At 47.3% G+C, this 27199-nt stretch overlaps 1 protein-coding gene and 1 long non-coding RNA gene across 5 annotated transcripts in view; both read left to right on the top strand.

Annotated features, from left to right (window-relative positions):
• The window catches only part of ZBTB34 (zinc finger and BTB domain containing 34), a 45522-nt gene that overhangs the window by 5183 nt on the left and 13140 nt on the right, over positions 1-27199 (top strand). Inside the window, exons 1-2 of one of the 4 annotated variants that reach the window (XM_047829794.1) lie at positions 13392-15821; positions 16027-16359. The exons of 1 other annotated variant lie outside the window; for it this stretch is intronic. In XM_047829794.1, the coding sequence (XP_047685750.1) occupies positions 16328-16359 (32 nt within the window). In that variant the 5' untranslated portion in view covers positions 13392-15821; positions 16027-16327. Of the gene's footprint in view, positions 1-13012; positions 13083-13391; positions 15822-16026; positions 16360-16402; positions 17176-27199 lie in introns of those variants that run through there. 2 more of the 4 variants (XM_047829795.1, XM_047829797.1) reach the window with 2 other exon arrangements.
• Positions 22235-26980, top strand: LOC125150225 (uncharacterized). Its single transcript, XR_007146276.1, has 3 exons — positions 22235-23198; positions 26205-26209; positions 26970-26980. It is a non-coding gene; the product is annotated as an uncharacterized LOC125150225 (long non-coding RNA).

Here is a 27199-nt window from a genome sequence, read left to right as displayed (position 1 = left end):
GCTCTGTGCTGCCAGTGATATTCTCTCTCTCTCTCTCTCTCTCTCTCTCTCTCTCTCTCTCTCTCTAAAAAATAAACATTAAAAAAAAAAAGAAGAAGCCCAGACTCACACAGGGACAGAATGACTAGGGGCACGCAGGAAGCCTTCTTCATGCTGGCAGCCTCTAAGCAGAGATGGGTGGAATTCTGACCAACCAAACTGTGGTTTGGAGTGAAGAGGAGGCCAACCTCTCCCTCCCCCCCTTCCCCCCCCAGAGAGAAAAGTATGAAGAAGAGCACAGAGATGAGGAAGTATGAAAGGAACCGTGGAAATACAGTAGGAAAGGTAGCTTGGGCAGCCAAGTTCTTACTACGGTAATACTACTCAATTTATTGTATGCCGGGCTCTGTGCTACAGTCTTCACATGTGATATCTCTTTAGATCTTTACTGTAACCCAGATTGCAAGGTAAGGGAAAACTGAGGCTCAGAGTGGTTGAGTAAGCAGCCCAGCCAGAATTCTAGACGAGGTCACCTGACTCTGGAGCCCAAGATCGTAGCGATTACACCATGTTGGTGCCCAAGGTCATGGAGGGCCTCTGATCCCAGGCTAAGGAGTGTGGATTTGATTTCGTAGGCAATGATCAGAGCTGTCACAGAGATTAACCCAATGGAATGAGAAATGACCTAGGACGTGTTGTTTGTGCTGCGTTCCCTACGTGGGCTGAGTGACAGATGATAGGCCTGGAGGGAGGAACCATCACATGCTAGGTAAGCCAAGTTCAGTGTCAGTAATGGAATGGGGCAAGCTGTACTTAGTAGCCTAATGGAGGACTGTTGTTAACCTAGATAGGGCCATCAGAACAAGAACTGTGGAGGCTCCTTCTACACTTGGTTTTCTTCCATGGGGTTTTGGCCACCGGCACTGGTCGTGTACTCTCCAGGCCTGCATGCCAGCCAAATTCCTTTAATGTAATTGAGAAATCTCTACAAGAATGGGTAGCACTCACCCTCTTCTCTACACGAAGGTCATGAGAGGAATCTCAAGAACCCTAACCCCACACACAGTCAATGAAATCCAATTCTTTGATGATTGAAAGGAAGCTGTCACCACCCCTGTCCTCATTATCTCTCACCTACGTTATTGCACCAGTCTAGTCTCCCTGCTCTGCATCCTACCCACACCTGTCAGCCTCACTCTTTTGTTGTGTCCCCAAGCTGTTCCCAAGGCCCTAAATCCCACCAAAGTAGGCCCCCACTCTCCGAACTGTAGGCTTAGACTTCCTTTCTGGTTTGTTTCCACTGTTTCTCCATCCTACCTATTCTTTCCAGCCAAACCCCATTTTCTTTGAGCTTGCCCTCAAATTCCCTGCAACCAAGGGCATCACTAATGCTCCCTCTCCTGCCCAGAATAAGGGCCATTTCCAACACCACCTCCTCTAAATAGCTTTCACTGTCCTGCCCAGTTCAGTTTCCTCTGTCCTTCCTTAGGGCCCCATAACCCTTGGGTTGTGTCCCTCACGCAGGCATCATTTGCACGCACCTTGCTAAGCTTTGTGAGGACCAGCAGGTGTCAACACCTTGTGCCTACATCCATTCCATTTCTGTGTCCCTTCCAGCACGGGGCCTGGTGCCCAACATGTTTGTTCGGTTGAAGTCAGAACCGTCCCCTGTGTCTGTAGGAAGGCTTGAGTAGGACAATAGCAAGATGGGGAGACCAAATACTCGCTAAGATAAAAAGACCTCAAATTCCTGTTTTGTTGAGAGCTGAAAATGTATGACACTGTACCATTATTGGCTGTGTTCCCTCTTGTATACCCAATCAGCCAGCAAATGCAGATGTTTTTATAACCAGCCACCCCAAGGCCAAGAACTGTTTCAGAAATGACTGGGTATTGAAGGTCAGCCACGTCACATTCAAGTTACTCCGTTCTTCAAGACTGAATTGTACTGACTCACAATGTACAGTCATTCCTACACCTCCACCAGCCCCTAAGCAGCTGTCGCTGCCTGGTGCCTGGGATCAGGGACCGAATGCTGGTCTCAAACCAGGTCACGTACAACAGTCACACCCACAGCCAAGCTGCTTCTGCACCTCCCGATCTCTCCAACCTCTGCAAATGGAGGCTGATGATAACTCAGCTGCATTTTCTTTTTGAACTTAGAAAAATGCCTAGCTTGGCTAACTTTAAAAACACAGTGTCTTCCTTGTTCTTTGAGTAATCTTATCACAGTCACAAACCACTGCTTTCAGAAAACCGACCCCAAAGAAACACCCCCCACCACCCGCTGCCTTGAGTAGGATCAAAGTCAACTTGCTATTCGATAGAATGCCTGGGAGGCAGCTTGTCCTGTGATCAGAGGGTATTTGGGGGAGATTCTGTGCTGTGCACGGGCAGCCTCAGGATCTCTGCTTGGGAGCCTCTCCCCAGATACGACCCTGTCAGCTCCAGGCGAAACTGTTAAATGTTTTCTCCAGACAAGAGCTGCACTTTCTAGCAGCTACTGACCCCTGGCCCCCATTAGGGGTCATGGTATAGAACTTGTGCAGACAGTGATCAAGGAAGAGACTCTGGACAAGTTCCTCTCCTGCGCTGGCAAAAGAACATCTTCCCTTAGTAGATTTTAATGATCCCTATGGATATAAGCGAACTAGGCTGGGCATGCTAGTCTTTTCATGGTTCTGTGAATGTGTTTAAACATACAGAAACTTACACAAATATTTGCATTATCATTGTGTGATTCAGTCCTGGACCTCAGGATTTCCTGCAGGCCACATGCACTTTTTTTTGTCTAACTGAAGTATGATCAAGCATAAAAGAGCACAAATCATAATGCACAGCTCAATGAATTTTCACAAAATGAATGTATCCGTGTTGCCTGTACCCGGATCAAAACACCCGGGGCTCAAAATTCCCCTAATTCTTCTTTCCAGGAGTAACCTATCCTGACTAGTAGTGGCACCATTAGTTTTGCCTGTCTTTGAACTTTATACAAATGGGATCATACAGGGGCGCCTGGGTAGCTCAATCAGTTAAGCTTCTGACTTCGGCTCCAGTCATGATCTCACTGTTCATGGGTTCGAGCCCCATGTTGGCACTGTGCTGACAGCCCAGAGCCTGGAACCTACTTTGGATTCTGTGTCTCCCTCTCTCTCTCTGACCCCCCCCTCCCCACTTGTGCGCGTGCTGTCTTTCTCTCTCTTTCAAAAATAAACAAACATTTAAAAAATGAAATAAAAAAACAGGGGCGACTGGGTGGCTCAGTCGGTTCAGCGTCCGACTTCAGCTGGGGTCATGATCTCACAGCTCCTGAGTTCGAGCCCCGCTTCCGGCTCTGTGCTGACAGCTCGGAGCCTGGAGCCTGCTTCGGATTCTGTGTCTCCCTCGCTCTCTGTCCCTCCGCTGCTCAGATTCTGGATCTCTCTCTCAAAAATAGACATTAAAAAAAATTTTTTTTTTAATGAAAAAAAAAAAGGTCAGCTCAGACTGCATCAGTGTACCGTACTCTGCAGCAGACCATTTGAGTTTTGAGTGAGATTGTCAGACATAACTCTCATCTGCTAGAAACAGCATTCCCAACTACAGGAATGTGACGCAGACAAGGGAAATGAGGGTATTTGGAGAGATTCCTGGGTCAACAATATGGCTCGAACCCTGCTGAGCTTTCAAAAAAGGGCCCTGCTTACACTTTTACCTCCAACTCTTTCTCCTGAGTTTCTAGGTCTCTCAACATAAAGGGCCACGGTCAGTCTTTTTGGGGTGTGTCTGAGAATTCAAAAGGGCCTTTCTGCCAAGGAAGTTTAACCAGGAGAGGCACCTAGAAGCTGAAGCAGCAGTAAAACTTAAGAGCTCCACACAATGGATGGAAACGAATGGCTGTCCCACGAGTACGTTTCTAGAACACATCATTGGTGCAAGATCGTTGATGTGTTGACGGAAGAGAGATTGTTTTAGGAGACCATGGACTCTCCCATTGGGAGAGGGAACAACGTCAGGTACATGCTACTCTTGGCACCTGGGGCATTGCTTGCTGTTGCTCACTTGTTAGAGCTAAAGTGCCTGTTTTTCAGTTCTGTGGAAAGGCAGGGTGAGCAGCAGTTCCAAGAGAAGGTTGGAAGGAGGACTCAGGAGGGCTGGCGTGGCAGGGGGCGGTCCGCCTCCAGCAGGGCGGCTAGACTGCTGCCCTCTCAGGCAGGCTCTGTGAATCTCTATTTCCTGGTGCGGAGCCATCTCATCCTAGCGGGAGCCAGCTGGAGCCCGACCTCTTTCTGTCCTCCTTTTGTTCCTGGCTTTAAAACATTTATTGAGCCCTTGCCCTGTGCCCAGCTTGGTGCTGGGCACAGGAACCACAGTGAGAAACGAGACATCGTCCCTGCTCTCAAGCCACAGGAAGCCCCTGACAACAGGAAATGCTGGTAACTTCTAAGAATTGCAAGAGAGCAGGACAGCTGCTTATGCCTGACAGACAAGGTAGCAGATGCCCGGGAGCCCAGTGTGATAGCTCCCAGGTCGTTGGACATGCTAGAGAAGCCTCGGCAGGAAAAGAAGACTCATCCTAACAAACCCCAATATGGACATATGAGCTACTGGTTTTTGTGTGTTTATCATATACACATGAGGCACTTTGCAAGAGTGTTACAACTGCGGTCTCATTATACCACTACTGACAAGCATCTGGAGTCAGAACACTTGTTAGCTCCATTTTACCGATGAGGAGACAAGCTCAGAGGGGTTACGGATCTTCACTTTGCTCAGTGAGTTTTAACCATAGTCCTTAATTTATCGCAGGACCAGAAGCTGAACCACCCCTCATAAGACTTCAGGCTTAAAAGGCCTGCCTAATAATCCAAAGTAGATGAGCACATCCAACTTCGTTGAAACTTCAAGGAGCTCAAGGAGAAAGAAATAAGAAGAAGCTTAAATGAAGAGGAGAATGGGTAGAAGGTTACTCACTTATCTGAGTGTCTTGTGAGTTCCCGGGGGCACACTTAAAAAATAAGAAGTGTTGGGACACTTGGGTGGCTCAGTTGTTGAAGCCTCCGACTCTTGATTTTGGCTCAGGTCGTGATCTCACAGTTCGTGAGTTTGAGCCCCACGTCAGGCTCTGCACTGACAGTGTAGAGCCTGCTTGGGATTATCTCTCTCTCTCTCTCTCTCTCCATCTCAAAATAAACAAACTTAAAAGAACAGGAAGTGTTGCGGTGTAGATTGTCAGCTAAGCCTGGCTTCTATGTTGGGAAATAGCAAAGGTGCCTTGGTTCTGACCAGGAGAAGGAACCGATGCAGAGATGTTGAGATTCTCTCTGAGCAAAGGATTATCCTGGACAAATTGAACCCACTGATTAGTTTGGCAATGAATGCCAAGGTTGCTGAAAGACTACTTATTTTCAGAGAGGAGAGAAATCATGTCTTACAAACCAGGTCTTTAGGAATGAAGAAAAGGCCAAGATACCACCATCTTCTTGAGTCTTGACTGACAAGGAAGGCATCAAGGCCTTTGAACAGAGACTGTTCTTTGGGGGGTTGGGGGATGAGAGTAGGAGGGAGGGAGGGAGCAGATGAGTTGAAGAGTTTTTCTCTTTAAGTGGCCAGAGGCAAAGATTCCAGGAGCTAAGCTCCAATGATGAAAGGGGATCATTTCAATGATGAAAGGCGAATGACAGTGTCCAGTGGAGGGGAGGGGAGGGGACATTTGGAGGAGGGGTGGGGGAGAAGAAGCTAGGGTCCACCTCTATACTGTGTTGCCCCTTGCATTGCTGCCATTGGTTCAGTCCCTCATATGTTAACAGCTCCTACTGATTCAGCACCCACCAAGCACAAGGCTCTAAAAACCATTTTGCCTCTCCTATCTCATGGGATTCTCATAACAACCATCTGGAGCAGTTATTATTACCATCCCCATTTTATAGATGAGAAAACTGAGGTTCAGAAGTCTGATTAACTTGCCCAGGGTCTCATGTTTTTTGTTTTTTTGTTTTAGTTTTGTTTTTTACCATGGGACCAATCTTGGAAATACAATGAAAGAAGCACTGAATCTGAAAACAAAGTCAGCCCAGTTCAGGGCCAGGGATGGACAGAGCTGAGACCAGGGGACAGAAAGGACATAGGAGCTAGTGAGGAGCAGATCCTGGAGGAGCCCAGATGAAGAGGACTGATCAGAGCAGGGTAGGTACACAGGGTTGAGGCGAACCCCAGGTCAACATCAGCAGGGAGGAAGGAGATTAAGGTCAGGAAGGCAGGGAATGGTGCCATGGGCCCCTGTTCACACTGTAGTTGGGACCATCCTCTTGTTTGACATAGAGGGTGAGAATTTCAAACTAGTATCAGACTCTCTCACTGGGTGATGTAGTGTCTTTTCCCCCTTATCCTTCCCTGTTCACTTTTTCCACAGCCTTTCTCCCCATCTAACAGGCTATATGTTTTGCCTCTCTTTCCCTGACCATTCCTGAAAGGTGGAGATTCCCCCACCCCGCACCCCATCCACTACGATATCCCCAGGATGTAGAGCAATGTTTGGCACTCAGCTAGCCCTCAATAATTATTTGTTGGATGAATAAATATAGGACAATAATATCACGCCAGGGTTTCTTAGGCCTCAGTTGCCTCCACTGCCCAGCTGATCTGCTTTGAGCACGGTGATCTCACCTCTCCTGTTGGGACTCCTTCAGCCACTGATTTCTGCAGCTTGCATGAGCGCGGTGAGGATGCGCGCGGGCTCTAGGAGGCAGCACCTTACTCCTGCTCAGCAAGAGCTAAAAAAGCAAAGGTCGGGGTGGCAGTTGACAAATGTCTACATTGGCCAAAACTCATTAGACCTCACTAAAGCTGATTAAGAGAAAAAGAAAGATGGACTCTCCTCCCTCCACAACGCCTGGGACCATCCCACAGACCCACAGAATAGGGACTCTATTCCCAAAGGGCTCCCCTTTATTCTGATTCTGTTGTAAGGAGGAAAGGACTAAAGGACTAGCAAGAAGGAAAAAAGAGAGAGATAAAAAGAAACACCCCCTCGTCAGATCCTCATATTTGAAATCGTTAGTGAGGCCTTCAAACAATCAGATGTCATGACTTTTATTTTTAAATAGCTCTCAACTCAGAAAAGCACTGAAGTCACGTCTAAGGTCAGTGGAACTATTTGCTCTAGGGAAATTTACTTAGGGAGGAAAGCATCCGCCTCCCCAGGTATCTTTTTAAAGAGTCTTGGTCATCAAAGTCCTCCTGCAAAGCCCTCTGACTTCTGAGCGACAGCAAGCAAAGTTTCTAGTCTAGCGTTTGATGGACAGGATGTTGGCTTGACATTAAACACATGTGGTGGCGTGAATGCTCTTCACGTGCGGTTTGCTCAGTTCATTGAAATCCAAGGCGTGCCCAGCGGGTTTATGCCTGGTTTATAACACTTAGAGCACAAAGTCACCTTTTAAACCAGGCTAGATCTTTGCAGATGTCTCCACTGTACTGACTTTAGTCAGACATATGCCTTTGAGAAAAAGCGATGTGAGTTACAACAGTCCCTCTTGACATGGCTCTTAAGAATGCTATTGATTCTGAGATATACTCTGGATTTATTGATCTGCATTTGGGACAAAAACAAAAACACAACCAGATTAAATATACTCATTGATTGTAAGGTGTCTTCTGATTTCAAGAATGTTTCAATGTGTCAAAAGAGGAAATTTGTAAGTCTAGTGACTTACTAACGCAACTCTAAAGACTCCCCCATTCTTGGGGTGCCTGGCTGACTCAGTTGGTAGAGCATGGGACTCTTGATCTCACTCAGATTGTGGGTTCAAACCCCATGTTGGGTATAGAGCTTACTTAAAAATAAAAAAAGATATCCCCATTTTCTTTTTTTTCTTTCTTTCTTTTTTTTTTTTTTTAATGTTTATTTATTTTTGAGAGACAGACAGACAGAGCTCAAGCCAGGGAGGGCACAGAGAGAGAGAGAGAGAGAGAGAGAGACCCAGAATCCGAAGCAGGCTCCCAGCACTGAGCTGTCAGCACAGAGCCCAATGCAGGGCTGGAACCCACGAACTGCAAGATTACAACTTGAGCCTAAGTCAGACGCTCAACCAACTGAGCCACCCACGCACCCCCCACTCCCCCATTTTCTTAACCAGAATCCAACACTGCCCTACCACAGTATGTATGAGTGTAAGTATGAAACTTTGCAGTTAATAGCTTTGATGAAAACTAGGAGGCAAAGGCACTGAGCCAAAAGGTGGTCCTGTATGTATTTGTGTACCCTCTCTTGAAGAGCAGCTAGTAGCCTTTTTGCCCAGGTAGCTGTGTCCTACGCAGAAAGTAGGGCAGAGAGGAGCCAAACTACAAAACAGGGGCTGGTCAGGACCAAAGACTATTTACACAGATGGGAGACTCAGTTGTGAGGTGTGGTGCAGGTAAAAGAAGAGAAGAAATAGGGGTTCATTCTCTGCATTCATTCACTCATTCATCCACTCATTCATTCTTTGTCTCACTCAGCAAATATTTATTACTGATCATTTAGCACCAGGTTCTCTGCAGGGTGCAGAAGAAATGGATCAGTTAAACAACCCCTGACCTCAAGGAACAAAGACCTAGATGCAAAAACAGGTAACCGACCATTATCTATTAAAGCAATGGATATTTATTGAGTGCCAAGCACTGGAGATACAACAGGAAAGAAGTCAGAAAAGGTCTCATCCTCATGGAGTTTATAGGCTAGTGGTGGAGGACATATATTAAACTCATAATTGTACAGGTAATTAATTACCACTGTGGTTACTACAAAGGAGAAGTACAGAATGCCAGCAAAATCAATTAAAGGGGCGGTCCTGGAGAATCAGCCGGAAACCAAGAGAGACCAGACCAAGAAAAAAAAAAAAAAGACAGTGAGGCAAGACTCTAGAGGTGGCACCTGTGCCCGGTGGGTGTCAGCAGGGCTCAGGTCTAAGGGAAGCCAAGCCCACTCAGCAGCTGGATAGGTGAGCTAGGAGAAGAGGAGACAGCAAGCCATCTCTTCAGGAAGTGAGAAAAGGCTTCATAGAAATGGGTGGGGGCTCTTGAAGCCAGCCTTTCTCCCTTGCTTTCTTGTTGACCAAAATAATTATTGAGTGTGCCATGCTGGAAGCATTATATCATTCTCTTTCTCTTTCTTTTTTTTAAAACTTTTTATATTTATTTTTGAGAGGGGAGGAGGGGCAGAGCGAGGGGGAGACACAGAATCTGAAGCAGGCTCCAGGCTCCGAGCTGTCAGCACAGACCCCAATGCGGGGCTCGAACTCACAAACTGTGAGATCATGATCTGAGCTGAAATCAAGAGTTGGACTCTTAACCTACTGAGCCGTGTGGGTACCCCATGTCATTATCTTTTCTGTGTGTGTGTGTGTGTGTGTGTGTGTGTGTGTTTAATTTTAGAGAGAGCGAGCAAGCTCAATCAGGGGAGAGGGGTAGAAGGAGAGAGAATCTTAAGCAGGCTTCATGCTCAGCATGGAGCCCAACGCAGGGCTTGATCCCATAGCCTTGGGATCATGACCTGAGCCGAAATCAAGAGTCGGACACTCAACTGACTGAGGGATCCAGGCGCCCTGCGTTATATCATTATCTTATTTACCCACAGAAGAGGTAGGTCCCAAAATCCTGTACACAGACATAGAGGCCAGTGCTGAGCAGGATGAGTGTCTTCCCCTGGATCGGATAGGTCATGGAGCTCTGTGGCTGAGGGGGACCTGAGACCTGGATCTGTCTCACTGCTTAGTGACAGCATTCTTCTGCCCAGTCTTGGCTGTGGGAAAGGAGTATGAATCATAGCCCACGGGCCAATCACCACTGAATAGATGAAGAAGAGAGATTCCGAGGGGTGAACCAACTACCTGGCCCCTATCACACAGGCAGGGAAGATGAGAGGAGTCTCTAAGGAAGAGTGCTCTTCCTGGACTGGGTGGAATACTGACACTACTCTGTAGAGGTGGCCAGGTGGAAGGAACCCTGATCCTCTGAGATGTTCTAAGAAGTCAGTGGACATCTTGGGACTATTTGGAGAGACAGATGCCCCCTGCTGGCCCAAAACGACTTAGGTAGTGAGGCAGTTGGAAGGGACGTACCAATGGGTCCTGGTGAGGGGAGCAAGAATGAGGTAACTCCAAATAATTCATACAGGTTTTTTGTTTTATTTATTTTTAATATATTTTTAAAAGTTTATTTATTTTGAGAGCGAGAGAGAGGGAAGGGGGAGAGATAATCCTAAGGAGGCTCTGCACCCTTAGTCTGTGAAGCCTGATGCTGGGCTCCAAATCACACTGTGAGATCAAGACTTGACCTGAAGTAGGATGCTTAACCGACTAAACCACCCAGGCTCCCCCTTTGTTAAATTTGAGAGAGAGAGACGGAGAATATCTTAAGCAGTTTCCACACTCAGCATGGAGCCTGATTCAGGGCTCAGTGCCACGATCCTGGGATCATGACCTAAGCCGAAATCAAGAGTTGGACGCTCAACTGACTGAGCCACCCAGGGACCCTGGAGGTTTTATTTTATTTTAAGATTTTATTTTTAAGTAATCTCTATACCCAGCATGGGGCTTGAACTCACACCCCCAAGATCAAGAGTCACATGTTCCACCAATGGAGCCAGCCAGGTGCCCCCAAACTCTGGGGATTTTGAAGTGGGCCAGAGCCATGTAGCATAGCCTGATTTCTGACAGAAAGGGTCTCCTTGTAGGAAACAGAAGAGGGAGAGGCTGGGATCTGATAACTTGGCTATCTTGACTCATCAAGTGCTCAGGAATCTGGAATAGGTGAGAAGTGGAGGTCCAGGAGCATCTGTCCTAGGAAGGGAGAAGAGGAAAGAAGGGGAAGGGACTTCATTTACAAGTTACTTCACACACCATTTCCACCGACATGTGACATGGAGGGGGAGGCTGGGAGATGTGTTTCAGCCATGTGCCTCAGAAGAGGGGAAGGCAGAACACAGATATTAGCAAACACCAGCTGTCACTGTCACAAATGCTGACCCCCATGATGGCAGAACCACTCTTTGACTGGATGGAAGGTTAACCCCAGACTTTGATGAGACGTGAATTTGATCGCTTCATAAACACTGCCGGCAAAACTGGGAAACTGTGGAGTGCTTTGATGTACTTCATTTTAATATGAAGCCCATACATAACCCTCTAGACTCTTTTTATTTCAAATGGGCTAAAAAATCACTTTTAAAATGCCACCAAGATTATGTGAAAGTCGAAACGCATACACTCCAATTGTGGAGGAGTGACAATTTTCTAACTAACATAAGTTAGTAAGGGTTATGACACATAATCAGCCAAATGACAAAAATAAAAGCAGGGCACTGGAAAAATATATGAGTTTAGTGGCCCAAGTAGGTGGGGGCATAAAAATAAATCTGTGAGGGGAATACCCAGTGTCCACTGGACAGATGGCCAGTAACTTTGAGACACATGGCAAAAAGGTTAAACACTTAGGAACATTTTAGTCTTTATGGTCCTTAATGGCGTGCAAATACTGTATTATAGCCAAGAAGACGACCCCAACTCTTACCAATAAAGTGAGCAAAAATCAGTTAAAATGATGAGGCCTACAGCTGGTGTGACGGGAAACAGGAACTCGCTCATGTGGGCTTTGTGAGTCAGCCCAGTGGTCCTGAGGAAACCTGGCCCCGACAAGATGATGCATTCCTGTGCCCTGGCGTTCACTGATCTCACTCTTGGGGACAGATCTCAAGGAAATAGCTCAAGAGGAATAGTAATTAGAGAGCATGACTGTCTGCCCAGGTGCCTGCAGTTAGGAACTGGTTACCTAAAATTCTGTGTTTGGAATATTCTGTTGCCATAAGAAGTTCCTGTCTGGAGTCAGAGAGAGAGGGGAGCTCATCCCAAATCTGCCACTTAGCTGTGTGACTTTAGATATGTCACTTAACCTCTCTGAGCCTCCGTTCCCTCCTGGATAACATGGGGATAAAAACAGATTGCTACCCCTTGGGGTTGTGTATTAAAGGAGATAGTGTCTATACAGTGTCAACACAGTGCCCTGCACAGACCGCTTAACAAAGGGCAGCTGTTGTTATTGGAAGGTGACTACTTGGTAGATCTCAGAGAAAGAGGTCCTGTTTGCAAGGGATGAAGTGGCATCAGGAAGTCTCAGCTTTGTATCTTTAAGAAGAGCTGGTATCTGGACTTCTGGTTTGTTTGTTTTTTCACAAAGTCAGAAAAGGGAAAATAAACCTCTGCCACTACTACTCAGGAGTCCACCAAAATGCAAAGGGGGTAAACCTCTTCACACGGGGGTAAAGTCGCCTGAAGCAGAGAGGAAAATGCCGGCCAGGCTCGCACTTGCAGCAGAGTGGGGTCAACCCTGGGGTGTCTCCAAGGAATTGGAAATGCACATTTTTTGAGGCCTGCTCTGCGACACGGGTTTTATAAACCCAAGTTCGAAATTTTTATCTCCCGCTTTGGTGGGGGGGGGGGGGGGGGCGTAGGTAATCTGCCCAAGGTCACACGTTAAGTGACCCGGTATGACTGGTCCCCAGGCTGGTGCTGGTAACCACTGCACCTTACTGCCTTCAGCTGTCCTGCCGGGCGCGGCTCGGGGGACGGGAAGGCACCCGAAGGGCTGCGGGATCGAGGGTCTCGGAAGGGGAGAGCTGAGCTGAGGGTGGTCGCAGGCTCCCTGTGGTGGCAGGTCGAGGGTCCTGGCCTATCCGTTCCTCTCCCGGAGCCCTGGGGCGCGCCCCACTGCAGAGTCCTCCTCCCACCAGCAGGGGGCGCCGAGGAGAATGCGGGCGGGAGGTCGTGGGGCGCAGAACCGCCGCCGCTCCCTTTCGGAGTTGACATCAAGACCGCCGCTTGCCCGCGCGCCCGCGGCGAGGCTCTGGGTCGCGGCCGAGCCGGGATCCGGGCCCCGGAGCTCCCCGGCACAGGCCAGTCCCACCGCGCCACCACCCCCGTCCAAGCCTGCCCGGAAGCGCTGGCGCCGAGGGGGCGGGGCCGGGAAGCGCTTCCGGGGGCGGGGGGCGCGGGCTGGGGCGGCAGCCGGAGCGGCGGGGACGGGCCTGGCGCCGGCGGCGGCGGAGGGGGCGCCGCGGGCGGGCGATGTGAGCGCGGCGCTCTCGGCAGGTGAGGCGCGGCGGCCGGGGGCGGCGGGTGACGGGCGGCGGCCGAGGCGCGGGCGGAGCCGACGGGGTGGGGGGCAGCCCTCGGCCACTGTCCGGCTCCCTCTGGGCGCGGCGGGGCGGGAGCGTCCGCGCCTGGTCAGTCCGGCGGGTGGGCGGGTGGCGGGCTGGAGCCGAGGCCGGGCGGGGTCGGGAGGCCCGGGCACCTGCTCCGGCCAGGCGCGCGCCCCGGAGGGGCCAGTCGTGCTCGGCCCTGGAGTCCGGGCGCCGCCGGCGGGGCCGAGGGTCGCGCTCGGCCAGCTGACCCGGGCTCCCCAGCCTCCGCCCTGGGCGTCTCGGGATCCCCTGCTTCCGGGCCCCTCGCTCTCAGGGGCGCTCCCCTTTTGTACCGGGAGGCCGGATGGTTGAGTGCCCTGAAGGGCCTGGCCGGGACGCGGGGTCGGCCCTGCTGGCGGGCGGCTGTAGCGGAGCCCCTGCCCCACGCCACCGCCTTTCTTCAGGTAAACAGGCGGCGGCGCGTCCTGCTTGGCCCTAGACGTCTCCATGGTCACTCTCGCCCTCAGTCGGTCTTCACATTAAGGAGGGCCGGGCTGGGGTTGGCCTCGGGCTGTAAACACTGCCCTTCTCGGTTGGGCGGCCGTGCTTTAGGCGGCACTAGTCTGGGAGTTGTCTTGAGGCTTTCCAGCAAGCCATTTCCGCGCTGGGCCTCAGTTTCCCCATCTGATCAGTGAGGGTTTTAGATTAGCTCTCTAAAGACCCCTGTAGCTTTACCGTTCTGTCTGTGTCTGAAATTGGAAGGGTTGTCCCTGGTTCAAGATACTGGGCAGTTTCACTGAAGACTTTTTGCAAATGTGGACTTTTTAGCCACTTAATGCACTTGGTTTCGGACAGGCTTTAAAATGATTCCAAGACGCGTTTGGAAACCTTACCTTAATATTTCATCCCTTGCTTTTGTCCCTAGTAGTAGTCAGTCACATCCCGCTGAGTTTTTGCATGCAAAATTTTTTTTGTTGTGTATATTTGCCCATTTTCTCTTTGTTCCTTAGTCCAGGCCCTCTTTGCTTCACATCTGGATTATTGCAACAGCTTCTTAGTTGGTCTGTGACTTCAGAAGTCCCCCGCCTCCCCCCTCCTTCCTTTATGCTAATGCCAAACTTAATATAGGAAGTCAGAAAGAGAGTTGAGTGCTTGCTTGATTATTAAATGTCAAGATGCTGTTCCATATGGTGGGGGAAAGTAGTGGAAGACCCACAGCCTCCAAGCAGCTTTACCCTAGGTGCTGACACTTTACCTGTGAAAAGGTAATTGATGAGACAGGGCTGTATGCCATAGAATTAAGAGGAAGGAGAGATGGAGGTCACTAGAGGCTGAGTGGTCAGGGAAGGCTTAGCGAGGAGGCAGGATTTGAGCTGGCTGTTAAAGGATGAGTAGGATTCAGCTAGGAAAAGAGGAATTGGGCCCAGTGATCTGATGGAGTTAGTGAATAGACCAGTCTCCTTGTAGATACGTGTTCATCTAGGAAGGCAATAGGAGGAAAGATTGGTTGAGGCTTGTTCCTGAAAGAACTTGAACACTAGGCCCACATTGAAGCTATTTGAAAGGCAGTGGTGAGCAGCAGGAGACTCGGGTGGTTTGTGATGATTTGCAGGAGGGGAAAGGAGACGCTAGGGGCCAGAACAGCTAAGGGGCCACGGCATTGAGTAGTGTCCTCTTGTCTGCCGCATTGTGTCCAGCCATTCATTGCCCACCCTGTCTTTTCAGGACTCTCCTTGGTTTGGCTCCCCCTCACCTCCCGGCACCTTATGGCACCTTGTTCCCTGCTTCTCCTTCTCCTTCTCCGTCTGCGCTCTGCAGAACCAAGTTTATGACTGCCTCTAGGGCTTTGCTCCTGTTGTTTCCCCCTTCTGAAGTGCTGGCCTCCTTTTTCTTCTCTGTGTAAATTCTCCATTTCACTTCCTTCAAGCCCTGCTGAAGATCTACTTCCTCCAGAGGGTGTTCCTGACTGCCCTACCCCCATGCCTTTGTGGCACTCAGAATCTAAATCGCAGGATTCTGCATTTGTTCCTTGGTTTTTGAACTTGTGCTTGTACCAGCTGGAGTGGGAGTTCTTGTGAGGGCATTGTGTCTTCATACTTGTCACAGAGCCCTGGTGGTATCTAATGCTGTGGCCAGACTTTTCTAATAGGTGCTCAAACATTTCCTGATTCTTGTTGGTAAACGACTCTTTAAAAACATTGTGATTCCCCTCCTTTTTAAAGGGGAATCTGTTATTAGTTATTAGCTTTCTCTGTTGTATATTAACTTATGTGTAATGCTGCCATTCGGATATTTTTGGCTTTCGTTCTTTTTTTTTTTTTTTTTTAAGTGTATTTATATATTTAGAGAGAGAGCTCGAGGGAGCGGGGAGGGGCAGAGAGAGAGGGAGAGAGAGAATCCCAAGCAAACTCCAAGCCTCCAGCGCAGAGCCTCACGCAGCGAAACCATGAAATCATGACCTGAGCCGAAACCAGGAGTCTGACGCTTAACCGACTGAGCCACCCAGGTGACCCGGGTTTTCATTCTGAGAGTGCAGATAGCGTGAAACGAATCTTTGAAAGATTAAAAAGTTTACTCTTGATTATAGGAAAGAAAAAAGCCATGTAATTCTTCTGTTGGAGACTGTTGGGAAAGAACGTAAGCTTTGAAACAAGATAGGCCTGGATTTGAATCCCAACAAGGCTACTTACCATCTCTGTGAACTTGGGTAATTTGTATAATGTCTCTGAGCCTCTCTGTCTTCTCATCTCTAGTATGGGGATAATAAAATCCATCTGATAGAGTTGCTGTGAGTTTTAAAATGGAAAAAATAAAAATGAAGGAGGTAGAGTTTGTGGCTCCTATTAACTGTTTAATACATTTTCATTACCACCACCGTCGCTGTCATCATCATTACGCATAAATCTATCAAGGTGGAGAAATGATAGGCTGCTGAACCTCAGCTTCTCTGAGCTGTGAATTTTTGCATGTTTCTGGACCCTCTCCATCGAAGCACTTGTTGATGTCAGTATCCTGAATCTAGAATGCTATCGTTATGTTTTATTCCCATTAGTTTTCATGTTACTTTGGTTTAAATCCTGCTTCGTGTTTTTCAGACTTCTTAATTGTACCCATTTAATGTTTTATAGCTGACTGCTGAATTTAGCTTAGTGAAGGCCATCAACTGAATGCAGTTTAATTTCTAATGGTTATTTTCTGGTTGATATTGATGGCATGGAAAACCTCACGGAAGAAAGCGATTCAAGGTGAGCTTTTCTAACACTTCTGTCCTCAGAGGCGGGTCTTCCTGTGTTTCCTAGGTGCAGTGTCCTGGGAAATGCCAGCAGTAAGCAGATAAGATGCCACTTTTGAGCTCTTGGCCTTAAGGAAGCTTACTCATTGCTATACATGAAACACGTCTTTCTCATTTGTGATGAATTAATGAAACATCTATTTGCCTACTTCATAGAAGTAGAAAGATGTTGTTGGATATAGTGGACATGACGCAGAGAAATGGCTGCAGACTACTCAAAGTGCAACGTTGTAAACCCTTAATTACCGTTATGCCAGTGTAACGATACATCTTTAAATGAGAATTCCCATTCCACTCAAAGTTGATCAGTAAGGGTCCAGTACCGCTACAAACCCTGTATCTCACCAGCATGCCTGGATTAAAGCCTTACTCTTACAGGAGATAAGAATTCCCCCTCGGGAGGCTGACGAATTCAGGTTCAAATCCTGGCTCAGCAGTCCTTAGTGACCTTGGGAAAGGTTCTTGGTCCCTCTGAGTTTGTTCCCTTCCCTGGAGGATGGGGTGGGCCGCACTGTCTCTCAGAAAGGTGTCAGGAATGTTCAGTGAGGAGGTACGGGGCTTACGAAGCCTTCCGCACAGTAGGAGTATGACTGTTCATCCTTGACATTCATTGCAGGTGGGGTTAAAGAGGCCATCCCTCCCCTGCTCGGACAGCTCAGAAGAAGCTTCTGATGTTTTGCCTTGACTGCAAGACAAACCCCACTGTCAAACCAAGCCGTACTCTCAGAATTAGTGTAACTGAGCAGACTTGGAGAATGTTAACGCCTTGGTAGGAAATCTAACAGTTTGGATAAAAATGTTCTTTCAGGCTCACATGAATTAATGCAGTAAGAACTCTAGACTTGTTTTCTTTTAAATTAGGATGAGTGCTTCATGAATATCCATCACGGAATGCCATTTTATTTATTTTTTTCGTGCATTGGGTTTCAGCAGCACCAGAATGTTTTATGCAGCCCTGGTGTTATTCGGCTGGTGCTTTCTAAAGGATTAGATTGTAATTCATGACAGCTCAAGTTTAGTTTTGATCTAGACCCAGGCAGAAATACCTAGAAAAGTTATTTTTACATAGTTGTTACTGCTGTTACCATGCCTGCTGTCCCTAGTGCTTCCATCTGTGGTCTTTTTCGTGACTTTTTGTATGGAATGGAAATTAGGGATCTTAGGTCTTCAGTGCCTGGTAGAGGAAGCCTAGATTGGTTTGTGGCTCTGATTCCAGCAAGTGACTGAATCCCGCAGGTGCAGATCTGGGTTTGGAATTGTGAGCATCTCGATTGAGAATAATGGTATCTCCTGGTGCCTTAAATAACTTCCAGATTTGTAACCTTGCCTTCTTTCCTTAGCAGCGTCACTGGGTATTTTTAAATGAGAGAGTTTGTGGGTTCGATGGGAATGAGCCACCTTGGTAGATTTCACCTGTACCTCTTGGGTCTTCAGCAGGAAGAGTTGAGGGCTGGGGGTGTAGTGATGGCGGCAGCCGGGGATTTTGCGCCACCAGTTTGGTTCAGGTTGAGTCAGCTGACATGTGCCGAGAGCCTCTCTCTGCCAGACGCTGTGCTGGGCTCACATAGTCCCTGCCCTCTGGTCACCGCCGCGAATGTGAGCTCAGTAGCACATTCCCAGTTGCTCAGATTTTACACTTGCGCTTTTGTTCCAGTTGCCATTATGGGGAAACACTTCGAGAGCTTTACCCAAGAATGTTGTAGAGGAGATTGGGAGGCCCATGTGGGTGTTTTGCCCAGATGGCATCTAAGCATCCTGTCTCCTCTCTAGGCTCTCTTCTGAACGGGTTAGCCGTGCGGGAAGATGACACTAGTCTAGGTCCCGGTTTTCATTGTGCAGTTTCCTCACAGCTTGACAAAAGGCATGATGCAGAATTTCATTAATGAAATGATGTGCTGAGGAGAGGGCTGAGTGTGTGGGGTACCTCGTTCTGCAGACCATGTTACAGCACCTCTTTCATAGGAGCAAACAGCAAAACGTTTCTGCTCTCAGCTAAACTTTTTTCTGTTTTCTCTCCCTCAGTAACCTCTTACTACGTCAGGCCTCGGTACAATTTTTGGTTCCTTCCAGATCGGTATCTGATGTTTCTGTACAGCTGCACACCCCTACTTCCCACTACCTGTCAGACAGCTCTATGCAGATGCCCAGAGGGCAGCCCAAACTCCTTGTTTGGGGCTGGACCCACTTGCCTCCTAGGACAGTTGGCGTCCGTCAGTCTCCAAGTCCTGTTGAGTCCTTCTTTGGACTCACGTTCAAGTTGGCTGCTGCCAGAATTCAGTTTGGGTTCTCTAGTGTTCAGGCCCTTCACCTTCCAACAGTGGTTCTCATCTGTGCTGTGTCACCCCTCAAACCCGGGTCCTGGCCACTACCCCAGACACCCCACATTTCACTCCTATGTTCCCTGCTCCTGCCATCCCTTCTGTTTGAAGTGTTCTTTCTGTTTCTATTTGAAATACAAAGCCCTGTTCACATATTACAAATACCAGGAAGCTTTCCTTTGTTCCGTTTTGATTTTTTGTAAAGTCTTTTTGGTCAGAAGTAATCAGCTTGTCATTATTCCTCATAGCTCTCGGGTTCTGCCTCTATAATTGTCTTCTTGATACACTAATTATCCACTTGCAGCCTATTTCTCTTTCTCTAGATTCTTTGGTTTACAAAATTATATATTTTTAGGTAGAATCTTACACATGTCTTAAAAAAAACTTTTAGTGAGAATAATACAGCTATGTGATAAAACATTCAAGAAGTGTAAACTGAAGCCTGTTTCCCTCCCCTTTCCCCACTCCTTAGTCCTCATTCCCAAAGTCACCGGCACTAAGTTTCACGTGATTTCCTTCCAGAGCAGATACAGCACTGTATATTTATTCTTTTAAGAAAAGTACACAAAGGGGCGCCTGGGTGACTCAATTGGTTAAGCGGCTGACTCTTGATTTTGGTTCAGGTCATGACCTCATGGTTCCTGAGTTCGAGCCCCACATTGGGTTCTGTGCCGACAGTGCAGAACCTGCTTGGGATTCTCTGTCTCTCCTTCTCTCTGCCCCTCCTCCCCTTGTGCTCTCTTTCTCTCTCTTGAAAAGTAAATAAAAACTTAAAAAAAAAAGTACATGAAAAGAATTGCATGTATGCATACATAACTGTTCCATAGCATGCTGGTTCGGGGTAAATAATAAAGCTCTTTTTATATCAAAGCATATAGGTTACCCTTTTTAATAGTTGTGTAGTGTTTCATTGTTGATTTTTTTTTTTTTTAACCAGGCTCCTCTTGATGGATTTTGAAGTTGTTTCCTTTCTCTTTCTTTTTTCTTTCTTGCTTTTTTTTTTTTTTTTTTTTTTTTTTTTTTTTTTTTTTTGCTACAGCAAATAAAAATGCTTAGTGCCCATCCTTGTTAACGTATATCCTAACATACTTTTGTATGACTTTTGTAGGCTCAATTCATAGCAGTTAATGGTGGACCAAATGGTGAATTCCTTTTACATTCTTCTGGATCTTACCAGGTTCTCTCTCAGGATTACACTTGCCAGTTCTTAAATGTGTGCAGGTCTGATGGGTTACAACTGATTTCTCATTTTTCCTTGTTTAGTCATGAATAAAGCTAAACATTTTTTCATGTGTTCTTTGGTCATTTGTCTTTTCTGTTTCTGTGCAATGTTAATTCCTTTGCCCCTTCTTCCGCAGGATTTTCTGTGTCGTCCCAATCTGACTGACTGACAATATAAATTAGGGAATTTGGAAAGTAGCCCTTTGTCAAATGTGCATGTATTTTTCCTCAGTATGTCATTTACTTTTGGTTTTTGCAGAGGGTATTTTTTTGTCATATGTTGGCAGATGTATTCATCTTTGCCTTTGTGGCTTCTGGGATTTCTGTCATGCTTGGAAAGGCCTTTAAGTCGTTATTATAAATAAATTCGTCCATGCTTTTCTCAGTTAATTTTTTGGTGATAATCAAGCCTTATAAAAATATTGCCATAGAACATAAGAATTAATTCCATTAAATGGAAAATAATGGGACCCTTTTTCCATTCCCTGGTGCTTTATAGGATCGGTGAACATGCAACACCTTTGAAAACTCACACTGCCTCCCTTAGCCATGTTTCCGTCCACGTGAGCCTCTAGTGTTGCCGTATCTGAGGACTGTCACTGCCTTTTCCCCCTTTTGCTCAAAGTCGGTGGGAGGAGCGGGGTGAGAGAAGAACAGAGTATCGATTATCCCCAGTATCGTTCACCCCTGTCAGGATCAGTCCTGTCTGCTAGACTGTGGCTTTGCTGTCTTTGCAAAGTGGCTTTTTTATTCTAAAGCTCCTTCAGGTAAAATGTGTTAGTTCTTAGTGACCTCTGGAACCAGGATTAGGGATAAGATTCCCTCATCTGTTGGATTTCAGAACAGTGCCTTGTCCTGACGCATGGGTGTGGCAAGACTAGACGGTTCTGTAGCTTTTTGGGGTGGGATCTTTAGGGATTTCCAGCAGCGTCACTAACTAAGCCTCGTTGTCTGTGGTCTTGCATCGGATCTTAGTTTTCTTTTCAGACCACGCGTGCATGTCTATCTGTAGGACCCCTCTCCTTTGCTTTTTCCCTCCAGTCTGTGGGAGGGGCTTCCCAGGCTGACTTTGTACGGTGCACAGTGTGGGTGTCCCCCGTGGCTTGTGCCCACAGTGCCTTGCTGTGTAAATGTCCTCCCTTCTCTGGTTGCGCAGTCTGCCTTCACTCCCTGGCATGGGTCCCTTTTCCCGAACCTGCTCCTTCTCTGCTCCTCATGGTTCTGGCCTGCCCCTGGCCTCGCTGGCCTCACTGCTGTCCTCGGTGCTTGGTCATCCCTGGATAGCCCCTCACGCCGGCTGCTCTGGCTTTTTGAACACCAGTCCCAGTGCTGCTTAGAATGCTGTTGAACTTGGGCTGAACCTGTGTCTCGGCAGTGTCTGCTCTGTGACTTTCACCTGTAAACACCAAAAGGACCAGTTACTTGAGCCTCAGACCAGTGGTTTCTAATTAATTCAGGCATTAGCATGAAGATAAGTGTTTATTTAAAGGGTAAGGGGCTCTGACCAGGAAAAGCTATGAAGATGGAAAGCATAATATACTTTAGCCGCCGGGATGCCTGGGACTCCCCCCCCCCCCGCCCCCATTCCCCCAAAGCCCTTAATCTCTAATCTCTATTGGAGATTCTGCTCTAGGAGGAGGGTGCTGTAGTAAATTGCTAGAGCTGAAATTGGTCACAGGGGACGTGCATTTGTAACTTTGGTGGATATTAATAAAATTCCCCTACTTGGCCGCCTCCATTCCCTTCCTCACAGAAGGAGTAGCAGCCCTTGGCAGCAAGAGGGGGATGCTTACCACTAGTCCCTGTCCCTTTCCCTGGCCGGCCACCATGCCGGGGCAGGAATGTAACTTGACGCAAGCTTTCTTCTTCGCCTGCCTTTTCCTCAGCTCTTCCTGACTTCTGCTGGTCCTGCTGTTCCCCTCCAGCAAATGAAACACGGATTAGGAATTACTGTGTAGGAAGTCTAGATGGGCAGACTTTGGACCGTCCTGGGACAGTTAGCCTCTTGGAGTCTCAGTTTCCTCATCTCTAAAATAGAGGCGGGGGGCGCCTGGGTGGCGCAGTCGGTTAAGCGCCCGACTTCAGCCAGGTCACGATCTCACGGTCTGTGAGTTCGAGCCCCGCGTCAGGCTCTGGGCTGATGGCTCGGAGCCTGGAGCCTGTTTCCGATTCTGTGTCTCCCTCTCTCTCTGCCCCTCCCCCGTTCATGCTCTGTCTCTCTCTGTCCCAAAAATAAATTTAAAAAAAAATAATAATAAAATAAAATAAAATAGAGGCGGGGCGCCTGGGTGCTCGGTGGACTGAGCGTCTGTCTCTTGATTTCAGCTCAGGTCACGATCCCAGGGTGGTGAGATGGAGTCTGTGTCGGGCTCCGCTGGAGCCTGCTTGGGGTTCTCTCTCTCCCTGTCTCTCTGCCCCTTCTCTGCTGTTTCTCTCAAAATAAATAAACTTAAAATAAAATGAAATAAAATAGGGGTAATAGAACTGTCCTCTGTGGGGAGGGCAAGAGGATTCTAGGAAATCATGCAGAGAAGTCCTTTGTGACAAGCCTCGTCTTTATCAAGCATTCAGTGTTAGTTATCGATGATGAGGAGGGGCTCTCCCAAGGAAGGAAGAAGGCTAAGGGTGTGGGAGGTGGTCAGTGACCCCCTTTTACGGTTGCTGAGGTTAGCGTGGGGGTGGGTGTCAGGACCATCCACCTCAGGTAGTCCTTCCCAGATGCTGTTGAGACCAGCGGCGGTGGCGAAATGTCACCGGCTGACCATGGCAGAGGCTGTGTAGGAGGTGAAAGCTGCTTCCAGGGGTGTGAATGTATTGTCTCATTAAAGAAATTGGCCGAGCCTGAGGTGTGTGTGTCTACTGGTTGAATGAGCAGAAGAGGACTGAACAGGTTGAGAAGCTGACAACTTGAACTTCCCAGCGGCCCGCTTCAACTAAGTCCTCATCACGTGTGGTTTTTAAAAGAGGTGTTTCACGTTCTTATCCATTACAAACAAGTGAACAAAACTATTGTTAAAATAAATACTAAAGGTGTCGGCTGTGAGCAGCTGTGTGGTGGGAGGAGCTGTTAACGGGAGCCGGAGCTGCCGATGAAGCTGATCGAGGTGACGACCTCCCAAAAGCACAGGGACCTGTGGCAGCGCCCATGGGGGAAAAGCCAGTGGGGAGCCTGGCCGGGATTGGTGAAGTCTTGGGCAAGAAGCTGGAGGAACGGGGCTTTGACAAGGCCTATGTGGTTCTTGGCCAGTTCCTGGTGCTAAAGAAAGATGAAGCTCTCTTCCGGAACGGCCGAAGGACACATGCGGGGCCAATGCCAAGAGAGGTGCAACGCCTTCTTATGAGGCTCTCCGGGGAGCCCCCAGCCCCTGGCCCCAGCGTGGAGTCTCCAGAGTTTGCAGCCGCGTGGGGACTCCTCCCCTGTCCTCTACAAAGGAAGAGATTGCTGTTGTACTCCACCTGCAATGTACTCCAAGGTCTTTTGGGGGTTCTCTTCCCTCACCATTTCAACTTTTTTGAAATTCTCGCTCTTGCATGCATCTCCCTTCTCCTTCCCTGCCAGTTTCATGTCAAGCGTCATGTCAGATGCTTCTCTGAGTGGATTCCCAGCCCTGACCCCACTCCCACCCCCACCTCTGGCCTGTTTTATGCTGTTTGGCTCTTTTTTTTGGCGGAATAGTCACTGTTGTAAAGGTTTTTAAATCAATAAAATCAGTGGCCTTCAAAAAAAGAAAAGGTATTGATGAAAATGTCCAGCCAGGGGTGCCTGTGTGGCTCAGTCGGTTAAGCATCCGACTTCGGCTCAGGTCGTGATCTCATGGCTCGTGAGTTCAAGCCTCACCTCGGGCTCTGTGCTGACAGCTCAGAACCTGGAGCCTGCTTCGGATTCTGTGTCTCACTCTCTCTCTGCCCCTCCCCCACTCACACTCTCTCTTCTCTCAAAAATAAAATAAAAACATTCAAAAATTAAAAAAAAAATGTCCAGCTGATATATGCTTGTGTTTTTTTAAATTTAAAATAGCAATGCAAATGTCTAGTTTGGGGATGGCTTTTTGCTTAATATAATACGACAGATCTGTGATTAATCTTCTGAACTAAAGAATACTGATTCTGATGTATTTAGTGAGAGGAATAATCAAATTCATTATTGTCTTCTGAAGCAGCTGCAAACTTAGTCCATGAAAAACTAATATATAAATCACATCTCTGCATTATCAGAAATGAATTTCATTCCCACATCTCTCTGAGTTGGGAGGAATCCCTGTTAAGCCTGTTTCCAATTGCAAGACTGGGAGTCTTATTTGTCTTTGAATTCCCTTTGGTTTTGTGTGTGCAGAAGATCGAGAGTGAATGAATATTTCCTATAAATGTAGAAAAGTAATTTAAATTCCCAGTCAGTATGCGATTTAGTGATTGCAATTAAATGTAATACTTGTAGCACATAAGACAAAAGGCTAATTTCCTTAATTTACAAAGAGCTCTGACAATTCAGTAAAAAATGCAAATACAGGCAACGGATATGAACAGGCAGTTGGAAGACAAACTTAGACAAATTGCCATTAAACGTGAAAATAGATGATCAACCTTATTTATAATTAAATGAAGGCACTTCAGAAGCATGAGATGCCATCTTAAACTCATCAGTCTGGCAAAAGTGAAAGAGTTGAATGCTCATTATTGGTAGCTGGTGGGGGGCGGGGGGGAACAGACAGTTCGTGTGCCATCGGTGAGCGAAGCTGCTGTGGCCTTTGGGACATAATTTGGCGTGATCAGTTGAAATGAAACCATGATCCTAGCAAAGTCCTCTGCTTGGAGGAAATATCGTGGCTATGTCAATTTTTTCCTGTTTAGGATATCATTTGAGGCCTGGCTGAGTGCATTGTGACACAGCCTTCCTTGTCAGAAGTCAGAAAAGATAATGAAGTAGATGAGTTTGTGCTTCTATGGAAAGATTTTAAGGTATATTAAATACATTTTTTTTTTTTAAATCAGGGTGCAGGGGCAACTGGGTGGTTCAGTTAAGTGTCTGACTCTTGATTTCGGCTCAGGTCATGATCTCACGGTTTTGTGAGTTTGAGCCCCACATGGGGCTCTGGCAGTGCAGAGCCTGCTTGGGATATTCATTGTCTCTCTCTCTCTCTCTCTCTCTCTCTATCTCTCTCTCTCTCTCTCCCCCTCCCCCCCTCTCCCCCCCTCTCCCCCCCTCCCCCTCTCTCCCCCTCTCCCCTTTTCCCCCCTCTCCCCCTCTCCCCCCTCCCTCCCTCTCTCTCCCTCTCCTTCCCTCCCTCTCCCTCCCTCCCTCTTTCTCTCCCTCCCTCCCGCCTGCATGCATGCTCTCTCTGTCTCAAATAAATTAAAAAACAAATAAAGCAGGGTACAGAACAGCTTACGCTGATATGTGTTTATAATTTTCTCTGAAAGAACACTAAGAACTCTTAGCAGTGATTATCTCTGTGAAGAGGAACAGGGGAAGAGTTTTGCTATGCATTTTATATTTTTCTGTACTAGGATTTGAAGTTTGACCATGTGCATATATTTTATTTTTTAAAGATGAAATTACTGAAGCATTGACCTAAGTTAGGTGTAGGCTCACTGGCACTCTCTGTGGGGGAGGAATCAAGACCTACAAGAAACCACGCTGGGAAACTGCTGATACAGAGGAGCCGAGGATCATAGTTGAACTTGATCATCTCATCAAGAGGTTCTGACTTGCTTTACCTCAGGACCACCAGACCTGACAAATTGGGTCATTGGATGTAGAACTGGTGATCAGTTATGTCTTTTACTCCTTTTAGCTTGGTGACGTGCCTAGGACTGAAATTACCTGCAAATTCCCCCGTGTGTCAGAGTTTTAGAAGCCTCTTTCTCTGGAGTGTTACTTGTTAGCAGCTTTAGGCAGAGGGCTTTGGATCTCATTGTCGTGGCCAGAAGGAGGCGTTAATGTAAAGGAGAGGAGAGTGATGCACTTCCTTTCTCATTTGCAGAAAAATGGAATCCCTCTCTTAGGTGTTAATCATGGTCTTTGGTTTTTCTCTCCAGTGATTTTCTTTCAAGTGTAAGATTTTCTTTCAAGTGAAGCCTTACTGTGAAGCTATTTTCAGTTAGACTATTTCGGAAATGCTTGTTTTCCGTTTTCTACTGGTTTTAGCCTAGGACTCTACCTTTAAAAAGCCTGAGCCCTTGGGGCGCCTGGGTGGCTCAGTCCCACTTCAGCTCGGGTCTTGATCTCCCAGTTCCTGAGTTTGAGCGAGCCCCGCATCAGACTCTGTGCTGACAGCTCAGAGCCTGGAGCCTGCTTCAGATTCTGTCTGTCTGTCTGTCTGTCTGTCTCTCTCTCTCTCTCTCTCTCTGCTCCTCCCCCACTCACACTCTGTCTGTCTCTCAAAAATAAATAAACATTAAAAAAACTTAAAAAAAAAAAAGCCTGAGCCCACCTCCCTTTTGCCCTTGAATTCCCAGCGTCACTATTTACATACCCTTGTGTCGCAACCATGCTATAATGCGTAGGTAACATTTGACCACTTGGTAGGTGCCAGGCAGTATCTGCATTTCTAGAAGGCAGTCTGTGATAGTCAGGGTCACGACTTCTGGAGTCAGACTAAGTTCATCTTTTAACTGTGGGACAGTATCTTAACTGTCAGTTACCTTATCTTGGCAGTATCTTAACCGCTTTCCCTCAATTTCTTCATCTATGAGATAGAAACAATCGTAGTATTTCCTCACAGAGTTGATAAAAGGATCAAATTAATATATATAAGGTGTTGGGGTGCCTGGGTGGCTCAGTCAAGCATCTGACTCTTGATTTCAGCTCAGGTCATGATCTCACAGTTCATGAGTTCAAGCCCCATGTCAGGCTCTGTGCTGCCAGTACAGTCTGTTTGGGATCTTCTCTCTCTCCCTCTCTCTGTTCCTCCTCTGCTCTGTCTCTCTCTCTTTCTCTCAAAATATATAAACTTAAAAAAAAAAAATATATATATATATATATATATATATGGTGTTTAGCACAAGGTGAGTACTCGTGTGTAAGCTTTTATACACGTTCAGTGCATAAATTTCCCTCATTTAATCATTACAGCACTCCTGTTGGGCAGTAGTTATTCTGAGACCTTTTCTCAATAGGAAATCAAAGTTAACTGACTTGTCCAAGGTCACATAGCTGTTTAAATGTTCATTGTTATTATTTTTATTAGAAAGTGGCCGAGGCGGGATTCATATCCAAGGCTACCTTTAAAGTCAGTTCTCTTTGTTGCTCCTGTC

This window comes from Prionailurus viverrinus, chromosome D4 (genome assembly GCF_022837055.1).
Source record: "Prionailurus viverrinus isolate Anna chromosome D4, UM_Priviv_1.0, whole genome shotgun sequence".
Taxonomy (NCBI): Eukaryota; Metazoa; Chordata; class Mammalia; order Carnivora; family Felidae; genus Prionailurus; species Prionailurus viverrinus.
This window is presented reverse-complemented; position numbering and strand designations above follow the sequence as displayed.